The sequence below is a fragment of the Moschus berezovskii genome, chromosome 14 (assembly GCF_049115385.1).
Source record: "Moschus berezovskii isolate FMDL1 chromosome 14, NW_MosBer_1.0, whole genome shotgun sequence".
NCBI lineage: Eukaryota > Metazoa > Chordata > Mammalia > Artiodactyla > Moschidae > Moschus > Moschus berezovskii.
The window spans coordinates 47207451-47224428 of record NC_142473.1 but is presented as its reverse complement, the minus strand read 5'-3'; the positions used below and the strand labels follow the sequence as shown (position 1 = coordinate 47224428).

The 16978-nt window shown below is 39.2% G+C and overlaps 1 protein-coding gene across 4 annotated transcripts in view; it reads right to left on the bottom strand.

The window, feature by feature from the left end:
* SBF2 (SET binding factor 2) overlaps positions 1–16978 on the bottom strand; it is a 491894-nt gene that overhangs the window by 125804 nt on the left and 349112 nt on the right. For all 4 annotated transcript variants that reach the window (XM_055423393.2, XM_055423395.2, XM_055423394.2 and 1 more), the window contains exon 17: positions 6334–6402. In XM_055423393.2, coding sequence (XP_055279368.1) covers positions 6334–6402 — 69 coding nt within the window. The remainder of the gene's footprint in view (positions 1–6333; positions 6403–16978) is intronic.

Below are 16978 nucleotides of genomic sequence, written 5' to 3'. Positions count from 1 at the left end.
AATTTTGGACAGCTATGTGTAAATCAATGAAATTAGAACACTCTGTTATACCATATAGACAAATAAATAAACTCAGAATGGGTTAAAGACCTATGACATGACACCCTAAAATTCCTAGAAGAGAATATAGGCAAAATATTATCTGACATAACCTGTAGCAATATTTTCTTATATAATTCTCACAATGCAAAAGAAATAAAAACAAAAACAAACAAATGGAACCTAATCAAACTTGAAAGCTTTTGCACAGCAAAGTAAACCATCAAAATGAAAAGACAGTCTATGAAATGGGAGAAAATACTTGCAAATGATGTGACTGACAAGGGATTGATATCCAAAATATATAAACAGCTTATATTACTCACTATTGAAAAAACAATTCAATCAAAAAATGGGCAGAAGCCCTACACAGGCATTTTTCCAAAGAAGACATAAGACGGTGAAGAGACACTTGAAAAGATGTTTGACACTGCTAATTACTAGAGAAATAGAAATCAAAGCCACGGTGAAGTATCATCTCACATTGGGTAGAATAACTATCATCAAAGTCTATGAATAATAAATTCTGGAGAGGGTGTGGAGAAAAGGGAAGAAATCCTTGTACTCTATTGGTGGGAATGTAAATTTGTGCAGCCACTATGGAAGACAGTAAGGAAGTTTCTTAAAAAACTAAAATTAGAGCTACCATATGATCCTGTAATCCCACTCCTGGGTATATATCTGAAAAAAGAGAAAACTATAATTCAAAAAGATGCATGCATCCCAATGTTCACAGCAGTACTATTTACAAAAGCCAAGACATGGAAACAATTCATATGCCCATCAACAGACAACTGGCTTAAGAAGAAATGGTGTGTATATATACACACAGTGGAATAGTATGCAGCCATAAAAGAAAGAAATTCTACCATCTGTAGTAAAACAGATGGATGTAGTGAATATTATACTTCATGAAATAAGTCAGATGGAGAAAGACAAATACTGTATGGTATCACATATATGTGGAATCTAATAATAATACAAATGAATCTATATATAAAACAGAAACAGAACCACAGATACAGAAAATAAACTTATGGTTACCAAAGGAGAGGAAGGAAGGATACAAATTACTATACATAAAGTAGATAAGCAACAAGCATTTACTGTAGAGCACAGGGGATTATATTAAATATCTTGTAATCCCATGGACATAGGAGCTTGGTAGGCTACAGTCCCTGGGGTTGCAAAAGAGTTGGATACAACTTAGTGACTAGACAAAAACAACAATAACTCAGTGGGTATAACCTGAAAAAAAAAATCACTCTGCTGTACATCTGAAATTAACACTAATTCACTAATATTGTGAATCAACTATACTTCAATTAAAAAAAATAGCTTATATATTTTTCAAAAAAACCAACAACACAGGCACCTGATCCATCATCTCTCCCATCACCTTACTTAGAGCAGGTTTTGAGTTCCACTATTAAAAAGACATATATATGGATACATATATGCAGTCATTAAAAAATAATTAGGTATATATGCTATATATTAATTAGGTATACGAAGGATCTCCAAGATATACTACTAAGTGAAAAAAGCCAGGTGAGAACACAGTGTGATCACTTTCAGTTCAGTTCAGTTCAGTTCAGTCGCTCAGTCGTGTCCGACTCTCTGACTCTCCGCGACCCCATGAATCACAGCACACCAGGCCTCCCTGTCCATCACCAACTCCTGGAGCTCACCCAGACTCAAGTCCACAGAGTTGGTGATGCCATCCAGCCATCTCATCCTCGGTCGTCCCCTTCTCCTCCCACCCCCAACCTTTCCCAGCATCAGAGTCTTTTCCAGTGAGTCAACTCTTCGCATGAGGTGGCCAAAGTATTGCAGTCTCAGCTTTAGCATCAGTCCTTCCAATGAACACCCAGGATCGATCTCCCTTAGAATGGACTGGTTGGATCTCCTTGCGGTACAAGGAACTCTCAAGAGTCTTCTCTAGCACCACAGTTCAAAAACATCAATTCTTTGGCGATCAGCTTTCTTCACAGTCCAACTCTCACATCCATACATGACCACGGGAAAAACCATAGCCTTGACTAGACGGACCTTGGTTGGCAAAGTAATGTCTCTGCTTTTTAATATATTATCAAGGTTGGTCATAACTTTCCTTCCAAGGAGTAAGCGTCTTTTAATTTCATGGCTGCAATCAGCATCTGCAGTGATTTTGGAGCCCAAAAAAATAAAGTCTGACACTGTTTCCACTGTTTTTCCATCTATTTCCCATGAAGTGGTGGGACCTTTAGTTAAAAAATAATCTTATCTGTATATTCTAGCAAAAATACATTCCCACCCCCCCAGGAGGAAACCAACTGTCAGAAGAAATGAAGTAGAGGTGGGAAAGTGTTTATTTTGCATTTTCTATCTCTCTGTACCATCTGAATTTTCTAACCATGCATATATACTGCTTTAAGAAAATATCCACCTGACTGATGAAACTGGGCGAGTTTGTTTATTATTTATTACATTATAAAGACTAATATAAGTTCCTAGTGGCCCCATCAATGTTTCATTCATCTTGCTGCCCAAGATGTTGTCTGGTACAGCAGCCTTTTTTGTTGAGATGCTCAATAAACTTTTGGTGCATTGAAAAAAAAAAGACTAATAAATGTTATTAAAAAATATTTTCAAAGCAAGTTTTAGCAAGACAAGCAGCTGAGTCCATTTTCTGAAGCAATGCTGAGCAAGACTCAGGAATTTACACCCTTTGAACAGTATGAGTATGGCTCATGTGCAATCAGAGGCCAGGATAATGCAATTTACATCTACAGAATTTTCCTGAATTAACAAATCCACTATGCATCAGCAATAATTTCCTGTAAGACAGAAACTCAGAAAGTATCTAAGAATCAATATGATCTACTCCTTATCAATGCAGAGCCTCTCTCCTCCGGATCTACCTGCCTTTGCCTTGCTTTGTGGTACTACGGCTGGACCTGTCAATGTTTTTTTTTTTCCAGCTGGCACAATATATTAAGCTTTGTCAGCTGGGACACTACAGGATGAATTGGTCTTTTCATGGTTCTGGTGTGCTTTTTCCTTCTTGTTCCTGTTGGTTGTGTGTGGGACACCCAGACGCGCTCACCACTTTGCAAGTTTCAGTGGTACCCCAGAGATGGTGGATTTCCAGCAAGTCTTGCTTGTCAGAACTCCAGCAGGCAGTTTCCTGCTTGTTCCTCAGTGAACTTCACTTCAGTGCAATCCAGCGGTCATGGCAATGACTCTCCAACAAGGTCTGAATCTCAGTCTTGTTGGAGAGTGGCCCTCTCCAAATCTGCTCCTTTTGTGGGTATTCTGCCTGAACCTTAGCCCAGCTGCTCCCTTTATCTGCTATTTCTGTATTCTTTAAAATCCTCTGTACTTCTTAGTAGTTAATCCCCTATCACTACTTAACAACTCCTTATATTAAATTTTTCCTGCTCATAATACTGTTATAGTTTTTGGTTCCTGACTGGACCTTGAGTAATTCATGCCCAAATTAAACCAAAACAAACCAAGTAAAATCAAGCCAAGCCAACAATAAAGAATAAAATCTATAAACTCATCATAAAATGCAAGTCTATATTATTGTTTGATAACACAGAGAGAAGCACGGCATGCATCCCTGCTTGTAACTAACTGTATTAAACACACGCATGAAACAAACAAACAAAAAACACAGTGTAATGGTTTTGCACTGTGTAGACTAAGCTAAGCTAGAACTATATTTCCCAGAACTCTCTTTGCCCCATGAGTCCAGGTTAGGGTTAACGACAGAGAAATGTGTCTAAGATTTGGAAGGCAAAAATGAAGCAGTGGCCACTACACTCTGAAGGTCAGTACAGCCAGGTGCTGCTGTACCTCATACACTTTTATAACTAACCTGCTGGATCATCTTAATGTGTGGGAAGAACTAGGCTCACATTTCTTCCAGTTCCTGTTGGATCTCTTCCATTAGCTACTCCTACTCAGAGCTAGGCACACATGTAGCTCCATGGCCAACCACACGGCTTCTTTTTCAGGTCACCTCCTTCCTTGAGGTTAGAGGACATGAGAGACATACACAGATTCTACTTTGCCCTTGTTCTTCTCTCTGTCATGCCCAGCTTTTCTTCCTGCTGCTGCCCTGATGACCTACAGTGACATTAGGCCAACAGGTAGACCCTAATTTGAAGCTTTCCATAAACTTCTTCTCCATCTTCTATAACAATATAAAAGTTGGTCCCTACAATAGATTCCTTACTTCCTATCACTCATGGTGCTTTTGCTTGATGACCAAATCCTCACTAATACACACTATGAAACAGGTTAATAATCCAGCTTAAGAAAAAGCCTTCAGTAGTTTGGATTTCTTGAGCAACTGAGTTTCTACTGTCAGTTCTTATTTTCCCTACATTTCTTCTTATTTTTTAAACGTAGATTTATATAGAAATAAATATCTTAGATGTTAAAGTGGGAAAATTTTTCAATGCTATTTTCTTTAACAAATGCCCATGTGAGGGTCCATATGAAGGCTAGTTAGAAGAAAGTTTTTCTGGTTACTCTGGATATGGAGACAAATTTCCTTGGTGGTTTAAGACACAGGAGAGCCTGACCTACTTTTGTAACATTGTTCTTCATGTTAGGAGAGGAGTAAGATGAAGAACCACTAAGGAGAGCTCAGAGAAGAATGGTATGGATGCATTTAAAAAAAGCTAGAGTAGGCCTAGAGACCGGTTAAGGGAAAACCAAAAGATAATGCCCAAGCTCTAGCTGGTTGTCTTCAGTTTCTAAAGCCAAATTCATTTGATTAAAATTTTTGAGATTTGTCCTTGTTTCCTGAGGATGCTCAGTATGACCTGCCAGATCTCAGAAGTGTGAGTCTCATAAATTTCATATTCTGTTTTTGAAGAGTATGGGAAGGTAACGAGGAAGAAAAAGGAATATGCAGGGACTTAGCAGCAGAGAAAGGGCTCCTGATTATGGAGAATGTTTGGGTTAAGACTTTTAACTCAGAGACTGTGGACAAACCATTTGAAGTAAAGTTTTTTAAAAATTGGTCTTATCAAGAAATATTTATTGAGCACATACTAAGTGCAGGAAGAGAACTAGACCTCTTCAGTCAGAAATGGTGGATGAAACAGAAAGGACAGGCAGAACAAAAAGAGCAAGAGAATCTGCCAGCATCTAAGGGCATGGATCATTTTTACGAATCAGCTAAAGCACTTTATCTGATGCCTAGTTAGTTCTCCACTAAAACAGATCTGGGAATATCTGATAATCTCTCTTGACTTAGAGTCCATGAAACAAGAAGTAGCTTAAGCTAGAAGTCCTTCCATAACACCTGTCTGAAGTCCTGGGCTTCCTGAGGCTAACTGCACATAGCTGGACCATGAGGCAGCCTGGCTGTCACAGGTTTATTGTTTCCTATGTTCATTGGAAGGACTGATGCTGAAGCTGAAACTCCAATACTTTGGCCACCTCATGCGACGAGTTGACTCACTGGAAAAGAGTCTGATGCTGGGAAAGGTTGGGGGTGGGAGGAGAAGGGGACGACCGAGGATGAGATGGCTGGATGGCATCACCGACTCGATGGACATGAGTTTGAGTGAACTCCGGGAGTTGGTGATGGACAGGGAGGACTGGCGTGTTGTGATTCATTGGGTTGCAAAGAGTCGGACACGACTGAGTGACTGAACTGAACTGAATCAATGTGCTCTTCAGAGTGTGGCTATTTAACTCCTTACAAGTCTTCACAGGAAAAGAGAGAATAAGAATTTGCTGGATTTATTTGCCATAAGAATTTGAAAGGCATGGACAGGAGAACTACAATATGTGATAGAATTAAGAAAAGCACTGAACACTCCAGAAAATTTTAAGAAGGTTCACAGAAGTGGCCAATGAAGTTAATCTCTAATTTCTGCCTTACATTTATTTATCTAGCATGTTCATTCGTTCATTCACTCATTCAGTAGAGACTTACTGATTAACACTGGAGATAGCAATGAATAAGACAGATAATATCCCACCAAATTTGTTTGCTTTGGTGGCAGACAGCAGTCAAATATAAACTAAACAATACATAATTTCAGATTATTAAGTTGCTCTAAAGAACAATGAAGTAGGGATAGAGTGGTGGGGTTATATCTTAGGAGATAATTTAACATGTATATCATTTTTTACACATAGTATGCAACAAATGTTATAATAAATATAACCACAGATGTGTCTTAGATATAGTCAGGAGATGGGACTGATGTAGTTCTATGATAAATCAAGCTGAATACATTTATATAAATCAAAATGACTTACATATAGACCACTAAAACTTACCCTATAGAAAGCACTAGTCAGAGGGAGTAATGCTGCAGCAATGTTATATTCTTCTAAACTGGAACAATCCTTAAAGAAATCAAAGAGAAACGAGCATTATTAGGACATTTATCAGAAATCACAAATATATGGAAACAAAAATCTATGATACATTATTTACTGTACTAAGGGGTTTTTACTTTTATTCTAAATTGTCATTAAGACTTACCTAGATAATTGTGAAAAAAGAGCCGGAAAAAAACACTGTCCTGAAGCACATGCTTTTGATGTGAAAATACATTTGAGAAAGATATTTTCATACACTGTTGGTGAGTAGCTACTTTTACTTTCCTGTTTATGTTCATAGCTGTGCAATTCGTCCAAAAAATTTTGGAGGGAGTTTAAATATATGTAATTACTGCATTTCACTGAACGTAAGATACACCTTTTCCCTCCACATTTTAACTTCTCTAAGACGGAGAAGGCAATGGCAAGCCACTCCAGTACTATTGCCTAGAAAATCCCATGGATGGAGGAGCCTGATAGGCTGCAGTCCGTGGGGTCGCTAAGGGTCGGACACGACTGAGCGACTTCACTTTCACTTTTCACTTTCACACATTGGAGAAGGAAATGGCAACCCACTCCAGTGTTCTTGCCTGGAGAATCCCAGGGAAGGGGGAGCCTGGTGGGCTTCCGTCTATGGGGTCACACAGAGTTGGACACGACTGAAGTGACTCAGCAGCAGCAGCAGCAGCAAGACTGGGATGTAAGTTATAATTGAAATAGTGTATTTTTTTCTTAGTGTTACCTATGAAGAGTTTGCATGTAAAATTTTGTTATGGATCAGGCAAGAAATATCAATGATGCCAAAACCCTTTGGGTGAAATGTTGGGGAATGGGAAAGTCAGGAAATCTCAGTAGGAATGTAAAATGGTGCAGCTGCTAGGAAAGTGGAGAGAGAGGAATGAGGAGAAGCAGCTAAAGACAGAAACCTGGGGAAGATATATGCTTATATAGAAGGAATAAAGGAAAATCAAGATGGGAAAGAAATTAGAAGAAAGCAATACTATAGATGTCAGGCTTCCCAGGTGGTACTAGTGGTAAAGAATCTACTTGCCAATGCAGGAGACGCAAGAGACACAGGTTCAATCCCTGGGTCAGGAAGATCCCCTGGAGTAGGAAATGGCACCCCACTCCAGTATTCTTGCCTGGAAAATTCCATGGGCAAAGGAGTCAGGTGGGCTAGAGTGATGGGGCCACAAAGTGTCAGACGCGACTGAGCAGAATACTATAGATGTCAGGAGAAGAAATGACCAATGGTATTGAAAGCTTCATGAAATTCAGTAAAATGAAGACTGAGAAAAAGCCAAGAAACTTGAGAATCAAAGAGGTTACTGGTGACGTGATGAGGGTATAAGTGAGTAGAATAAAACAAAGGCCCTGGGTGTAAATGCTCATAGCTGTCAAGGGAAGGAAGCTGTGGAAGAGTCATGACATCCAAATGGGTGGCTGAATGAATCTTGGTAGTACTGAGCCAGATGAATACTAACATTCTATGTAATCCTTTGATTCTGTAAGAATTAGAAGGGACCCACACACACTAAGGAGGAAAATCCAAGGGAGAGAATTGAAAAAGAAAGGTGACTGGTAGAATAAGGTCTCTGAGATACGGCTGCTAATCAATGTGGCTCCCATTTCTAAGGGGGAAACAGCTCATTTCCATAAAGAGCAAACAAAAAGAATTTATATTAACCATCAGGATCCATGAATACATCAGCAAAGATAACATATTAGGAGAGAGAAGCTTGGTTTTACAAGGAAGACTCAGGCTTATGTAAGAAACTTCTATGAGGGCAGTGGGCAGTGTCCTTACTGTTGTGCAAACACTAGTTCGTTTTTTTAAACTGGAGGATAATTACTTTACAATATGGTGATGGTTTCTGCCATGCATCAACATGAGCCACAGGCAAGCACATGTTCCCTTCCTTTTAAACCTTCCTCCCAGCTCTCTCCCTATACCAACCCTATAGGTTGTCAAAGCTTTGGGTTTCCTGCATCATAGAGCAAATTCCCACTGGCTAGAGGAACTAAAAAGCCTCTTGATGAAAGTGAAAGAGGAGAGTGAAAAGGTTGGCTTGAAGCTCAACATTCAGAAAACGAAGATCATGGCATCTGGTCCCATCACTTCATGGGAAATAGATGGGGAAACAGTGGAGAAACAGTGTCAGACTTTATTTTTTTGGGCTCCAAAATCACTGCAGATGCTGATTGCAGCCATGAAATTAAAAGACGCTTGCTCCTTGGAAGGAAAGTTATGACCAACCTAGATAGTATATTAAAAAGCAGAGACATTACTTTGCCAACAAAGGTCCGTTAGTCAAGGCTATGGTTTTTCCTGTGGTCATGTATGGATGTGAGAGTTGGACTGTGAAGAAAGCTGATCGCCGAAGAATTGACGCTTTTGAACTGTGGTGCTGAAGAAGACTCTTGAGAGTCCCTTGGATTGCAGGGAGATCCAACCAGTCCATTCTAAAGGAGATCAGTCCTGGGTGTTCATTGGAAGGACTGATGCTAAAGCTGAAACTCCAATACTTTGGCCATCTCATGCGACGAGTTGACTCACTGGAAAAGACTCTGATGCTGGGAGTGATTGGGAGTGGGAGGAGACGGGGACGACAGAGAATGAGATGGCTGGATGGCATCACCTACTCGATGGACATGAGTTTGAGTGAACTCCGGGAGTTGGTGATGGACAGGGAGGCCTGGCGTGCTGTGATTCACGGGGTCGAAAGAGTTGGGCACGACTGAACTGAACTGAACAGAATGTATATGATTCAATACTACTCTTTCAGATCATCCCACTATCTCCCTCACCCACAGTGACGGAAAGTCTATTCTTTATGTATGTGTGTCCTTTGCTGCCCTGCAAATAAGAAGGCAGTCAATACTCTGGAATCACATTTATGTTTTGATTTTAAAATAAAGGCAGGATGGGAAAATTGGATATCCACATGAAAAATGAAACTAGACTTCTATCTTATACCATACACAAAAATCAACTCAAACTGGATTAAAGACGAATACAAGATCTGAAGCAATAAAACTCCTAGGAGAAAACACAGGTGGTAAGCTCCTGGACATTATTCTTGGCAATCATGTTTTAGATCTGACACTTAAAGGCAACAAAAGCAAATCTAAACAAATGGGACTGCTGCTGCTAAGTCACTTCAGTCGTGTCCAACTCTGTGTGACCCCACAGATGGCAGCCCACCAGGCTCCCCTGTCCCTGGGATTCTCCAGGCAAGAACACTGGAGCGGGTTGCCATTTCCTTCTCCAATGTGTGAAAGTGAAAAGTGAAAGTGAAGTCGCTCAGTCATGTCTGACTCGTAGCAACCCCATGGACTAGAGCCTACCAGGCTCCTCCGTCCATGGGATTTTCCAGGCAAGAGTACTGGAGTGGCTTGCCATTGACTACATCAAACTAAAAAGTTTCTGCACATCAGAGAAAACCATCAACAAAATGAAAAGGCAACCCATGCAACAGGAGAAAATATCTGCAAATCATAAATCCAATAAAGAGTTCATAGCCAAAATATTCAAGGACCTCATACAACTCAAGAGCAAAAAAGATCAAATAACTCAATTAAAAAATGGGCAAAAGAACTGAACATTTTTTTCAAAGACATATAAATGGCCAACAGGTACATGAAAAGGTACTCCGTATTGTTAATAATCAGAGAAATGCAAATCAAAACCACAGTGAGCTGTAACCTCATTATCAGAATGGCTATTATGCAGAGTACAACATGAGAAATGTTGGGTTGGATGAAGCACAAGCTGGAATCAAGATTGCCAGGAGAAATATCACTAACCTTAGATATGCAGATGACACCACCCTTATGGCAGAAAGTGAAGAGGAACTAAGAGCCTCTTGATGAAAGGGAAAGAGGAAAGTGAAGAAGTTGGCTTAAAGCTCAACATTCAGAAAAGGAAGATCATTGCATCTGGTCCCATCACTTAATGGCAAATGGAGAAACAGTGGAAACAGTGGCTGACTTTATTTTTCTGGGCTCCAAAATCACTGCAAATGGTGACTGCATCCATGAAATTAAAAGACGCTTACTCCTTGGAAGGAAAGTTATGACCAACCTAGACAGCATATTAAAAAGCAGAGACATTACTTTGCCAACAAAGGTCCGTCTCGTCAAGGCTATGGTTTTTCCAGTGGTCATGTACGGATGTGAGAGTTGGACTATAAAGAATGCTGAGCACTGAAGAATTGATGTTTTTGAACTGTGGTGTTGGAGAAGACTCTTGAGAGTCCCTTGGACTGCAAGGAGATCCAACCAGTCCATCCTAAAGCAGATCAGTCCTGTGTGTTCATTGGTAGGACTGATTTTGAAGCTGAAACTCCAATACTACAGCCACCTGATGCGAAGAGCTGACTCATTTTGAAAAGACCTTGATGCTGGGAAAGATTGAGGGCAGGAGGAGAAGCAGACGACAGAGGATGAGATGGTTTGTTGGCATCACCGACTCAATGGACATGGGTTTGGGTGGACTCTGGGAGTTGGCGATGGGCAGGGAGGCTGGCGTGCTGCGGTTCATGGGTTCACAAAGGGTTGGACATGACTGAGCGACTGAACTGAATTACCAAAAAGACAAGAAAAAATTGCTGAGGAGGATATAGAGAAAAGGGAATCCTTGCACACTGTTGGCAGGAAAGTAAACTAGTACAGTCGCTATGGAAAACAACTGGAGGTTCCTTAAGTAACTAAAAACAGGACTATCATATGATCTAAGAATCCCACTTCTGGGTATATATACAATGCAAAGAAAATCAGTATCTTACAGGGAAATCTGTACTCCCATGTTCATTGCAGAATTATTCACAACACCCAAGGTGTGGAAGCAACCTAAGTATCCATCAAAGAATGAATGGATAAAGAAAATGTAGTTTATATATGCAATGTTATTCAGCCTTACAAAGGGAAAAAATCCTGTACTTGGAACAACATGGATGAAATTAAAGGGTATTATGGTTAAGTGAAATAAACCAGGCAAAGAAAGACAAATACTGCATGGTATCACTTATAGGTGTAGTCTTAAAAAAAAGAAGTTGAACTAAGAAACACAGTGTAGAATGGTGGTTGCCAGGGGCTGGGGTATGGGAGAAATGGGAAGATGCTAGTAAAAAAGTACATATAAGATGAATAAGGTTTGAGAATGTAATGTAGAACATAGTGACTATAGTTGATAATACTGTTATTATATAATGAAAATTTCCTAAGAAAGTAGAATTTAAGTATTCTCACCCTCCCCAGAAAGGTAAATCTGCAAGGTGATGGATGTGTTAATTAATTTGATTGTGGGAATCCTTTTACAATGTATGGTATTTTAAATCATCATCATGGTGTACACTTTAAATACATTACAAATTTATTTAATGAGTATACTTCAGTAAAACTGGAAAAAATACAGAGGCCATGTAGGAAAACACCACATCCTTTTCCTATTCTGTCATCTCCATGGATTTTATAAAATAATCCCAGAATGCGGCAAAAAGTGTGAATCATCTTTTTTCTTCCTAACTTATCCCTCATTCTCTTGCTTAGGACACTGTTATGTGCAAGAATGTCATCCCCTGTGTCCTAGCACATCTGAGTTTCTTTAACAGAAATGCCTTGCATGTTTCTGAAGACTGTCATGAGGCCCAAGGCAATAAAGTTCAACAGACTTGAGCTGTAATCTTCTCCTAAGGAAATGACTGGGATGCCAAGATGCCTTTTGACTTTGATTTCACAGCAGGGCTTCATTTGTAATGATGCTGTCCAAACTTTAAATGACAACAGCTGTGATATGAAGTCCCACACACTCATTTATACAAATTTCCCACAAATTAAAAAAAAATTAAACAATGGGGAATTTCAATCCATGACCAATTAGCAGGGAACAGGCAATCATAAAACATTTAGAAGCTATTTATTATCTTACAAAATGTTTACACATTGTAGTGCATGTCTCAAACCTGAGCGCCAGTCAAATGCTGATTGCAAAATATAAATATAAAATTCTTTGTAAATCACGTTAGAGACATTCTAAGTTAATTAGATTGAAAAATGGAAAAAATTTGAAACAAGAAGTACAATCACTGACATAGCAATAGCATTTCGGCATAGTGCAGTTATCTGTTGGGGAATCAGTTCGTAAATACACGTCCTGAAGTCCCCTGTGTTTTGGCCACATAACAGCAAAGCAGTTATAGGCATACCAGGCAGTTTATAAGCCTGCAAGGACTTGAATGCCTATACATGTTTTATTTTGAACTTTGCTATGTGGTTTACCTTTAATTTTCCTCCAACAATTGAAGAGTGAACCTTGCTATCTTAATTTCTCATTACCCTCAATTATTTCATATTTGGATTTGCATACCTTTGAAACTGTTATAACCAGCATTCCTGTTTTCATAAAACTGTGAAATCTCTCAAAAATGATATATGTAAACATTAAAGAAAAAAATAAGGCCAAAAGGCATGATATCTTACAAAACTTATTTTGAGTTTGGATTAGACATAGCTCAGAAAAAAAATTTTTTTGAGTTGTCCAAAACACTCAGAACATTTGTATCTTCTACATAGAGACAAAAACCAAAACTACCAAAGCCTAAAATACCTCTGTATATCATATTACTCTCCTGCTCAAAAATGTCAGCTATGTTCTGACCATTACAGGATAATGAACAAAGTCTTCTGCTAACCTTGGAAGAACTCTGTGGCATGGACCAATCTCCACACTTAACCAACCATATGGCCCTCCAGTTATAAGCCACAGCTCTAGTCAGTCTGCTTTTTTTTTTGTCATCTTCTATTCCACATCACCAACTCAACAGACATGAATTGAGCAAACTTCAGGAGATTGTGGAGGGCAGAGGAGTCCATGGGGTCATAAAGAGTTGGACATGTCTTAACGACTGAACAACAAACAATTCCACATAACTACTCCTATCACAACTAATACCTCTAGAATACCACCCATGCCTTGCTTTATCATTTACACTCCTCCTCTTTGGCACCTCCATATGAATGCCCTCAGGTTTGTCCACCCTTTCCAAGTACAGGTTGTGAATGCATGCTAAGTTGCTTCAGTTGTGTCTGACTCTTTGTACCCTATGGACTGTAGCCCACCAGGCTGTCCATGGGATTCTCCAGGCAAGAATACTGAAGTGGGTTGCCATGCCCTCCTCCAGGGCATCTTCCCAACCCAGGAATTGAACCTGGCTCTCCTGCGTCTCCTGCATTGGCAAGCAGGTTCTTTACCACTAGCACCACCTAGGAAGCCCTCCAAGTACAGTGCTAAGTACAAAATAAGCAGTGAGACTCGTTTCAGCCTCAGGTTATATTTTAATGCTCAATCAGCTAATATAAGCATTGAGAATGTATCACAATTTTGAACACTATGGTTATTTACTATGTACCATCAGTCCTACTGAGACAGAAGATGAATGCTAGACTTGACAAATAATATCAAGTCTTAAGTTTTTGAGTGAATGGTGCAAGTCTGCTTCAGTTTTATATGTCTGGAAACTAGGACGGTGCACCTGACATACAGTAATAATAGCTACATTTATTAAGTGCTTGGTTCGTTCGTTCCGTCGCTCAGTCATGTCCGACTCTTTGCGACCCTGTGGACTGTAGCCTACCAGGCTTCTCCGTCCATGGGATTCTCCAGGCAAGAATACTGGAGTGGGTTACCGTTTCCTTCTCCAGGGGATCTTTCCGACCCAGGCATCGAACCCGGGTCTCCCGCATTGGAGGCAGATGCTTTAACCTCTGAGCCACCAGGGAAGTCCTTACTAAGGACTTACTAAGTGCTTACCAAGTATTAATAGCAAACATTTTCAGTTTGGATACACAGAAATTATTTCATTTAATTTTTACAACACCTCTAGGAGGCAGACACTACAATTGGGTCCATTTTGTTTAGGAAGGAACTAGTTTCTAGACGTTAAATAATTGCCTGAGATTAAATGGGCACAAACAACAGAGGAAGAATTCAAACCCAGCAGTCTCACTCCAATGTTTATGCCTTAAAGCTCTATGTCCTGTTGCCTCTCAAATGCAATAAAGTATAGAACTGAATATAAAAATGGCATCTGTGAAACACATAATTCAGGCAAAAGAAGAAAATTTCCACTAATTATAAATAATCTCCTCAAAAGAGGCTGAAACTATATTATATCTGTGAAAACCAATTGAAAATTTAAAATGTGATTGAGAAGGAAATGGCAACCCACTCCAGTGTTCTTGCCTGGAGAATCCCAGGGACGGGGGAGCCTGGTGGGCTTCCATCTATGGGGTCGCACAGAGTCGGACACGACTGAAGTGACTTAGCAGCAGCAGCAGCAAAGTTAAAATGCAAAGGAAGTGCTGCAAGTTAATTTTTACCACCCCCCATAGTATCCATTTATTTCATCTCTGTCTTGATAATTTCTTTAAAAATTAAGAAATACAGAGAATCAAGTCAAAGCTTCTAAAATATTCCTAATAGGAGTGCTGGAAAAAGAGGACAAAGCAGGAAGAAGTAAAAGAAATAATAAAAAGAATTTAGTCTTCATATGCTAAGAGTTCAGTAAGCATCAAACAGGAAAAATGAAAAAAGGTATTTGGTAGAATGAATAAAATGTGGTATACTGATACAAAAGAATACTACATAAAAGTGAAATACATTATAGTTATATCCAACATCATGGATTAATCTCCCAGACAAAATTTTGATCCAAAGAATCAAGGCAAAAAGAATAATCACCACCATATCATCATCATCATCAAATTAGTCACTACTGAAACACACATCCAATTTAACACTGCTGTACTTTTTTTTTTTTTAACTTTTTATTTTGTAATGAGGTACAACCAAAGGACAGGGAAGCCTGGTGTGCTACAGTCCATGTGGTCGCAGAGTCCAGACACAATTTAGCAACTGAAAAGCAATAGCTAATTAACAAACAATGTTGTGATAGTTTCAGGTGAATAGCAAAGGGACTCAGCCTTTCAAATACCTGTATCCATTCTCTGAAATACACTTTCATAATTAACATTGGCCTCTACCTCTATTCACCCCATCAAACACAGCAATGTAAACATGTAAACAATATAGGATTTCATAAAGTCTACCAAAGCAATGTCAAAGAATTGCTTCTATCAAATCATACTGACAAAGGAAAATCTAACAAAATTAGATCAAGTGAAAAAAAGATCACTGGTTAGGATGATTTTATGCTAAGTGTTTTAAAAGAATATGATTTGCTGTCAGAGGATTAAGAGAGTCCCTTAAGAACAGTTATGAAGGCTTTAAATATTTTTTCAAAAAGGATCATCTTTGGGACAGTGCTGTAAAAGCCAAATATAAAGTAAGTCATGATGCAATTTTGTTGGAAAATAATTTTAAATACTTTTACCTCCTCCAAGGAAAGTGAGATTCATACTTTGGTTCTAAAAGTATCAGCACATGGTAAAAATAACCTAAATATTTGTTAAAATAAAATTTTCTATTTCTTCTTTTAAATATATCAAATGCTTCCCCCACTATTTGGTATGAAACTTTAGTTCCTATTTTAAATGGATTTACTGGTGGTAACAGTGAAAATTAGTTCCACTCTTAATGATTTAAAGGATGCAGGAGTGATGGTCTCTGTCATAGCTCTATTTAATTCTCCAGTCTTGTGTCTGCAGAAACCAGACAGATATAAAAGTAGACTACAACAAATTCAACCATGAGGAAGTTCCCATGGAAGTTATATAATAAAGACATGTTGTCTTTGCTACTGCAGATTATGATCGCAGGAATGTTGCATGTAGTCAATGATTTGGTGAATATATTCTATCAGAGAGGAGGATCTGAAACAGTCTGCATTTACATGAAATGGACAATGGTAATTAAGCATTTACAATTTTTGCCTCAGGGATAAGTTAATTAAATCCCCTCCCATCCAAATTTAGTTGGAAGAAACTTGGAGTATTTAAATGTCACCTAGAACATTATACCAATCTACTACATTGATGACACCATGCTAATCAGGGTGGATGAGGTAGAAGTGGCCACCAGGTTGGAAATCTTGGTGAGACATGCACTGCAGAAGATGGGAGATAAACATTATAAAGGTTCTGGCCTGCTGGGACATCTCATACAGAAAGCCTCCAGCTCTGAACAGAACTCTGAACTAGGACCCAGAACAAGAAAGGGCTCTGCAGCAGATGCAAGAATTAAGAAGCCCTGCTTACTACCACAATCAGTGACCCACTTAAGAGAATTTGCACTTTCCATTGCTATAACTTTGAGCTGTACAAGGTTACAGATTCTATTCTCCAAAGGAGGAAAAAATTTTACTGGGGGACAACACAAGAATCTCATTAATCTGTAAACTACAGCTGTTGCCAAGGAACTGGCAGACAGAGGAGCCATCATCTTGGCAAGAAAACCCCCAAAAAACTGAACCTGAATGCCAGGGAGGTAGGGCTAATGTCATACAGTGGGAGCAAGGAGGAATGCTTGGCACCCAGGTTAAGTCCTTGGGTACCTCTTAGTACTTCCTTGCTAAATTCTGATGGAAAATGAACCAGTGCAACAACTCTGGGCTGAGAAAGACAGGTGACCGGAGGCTAAGAC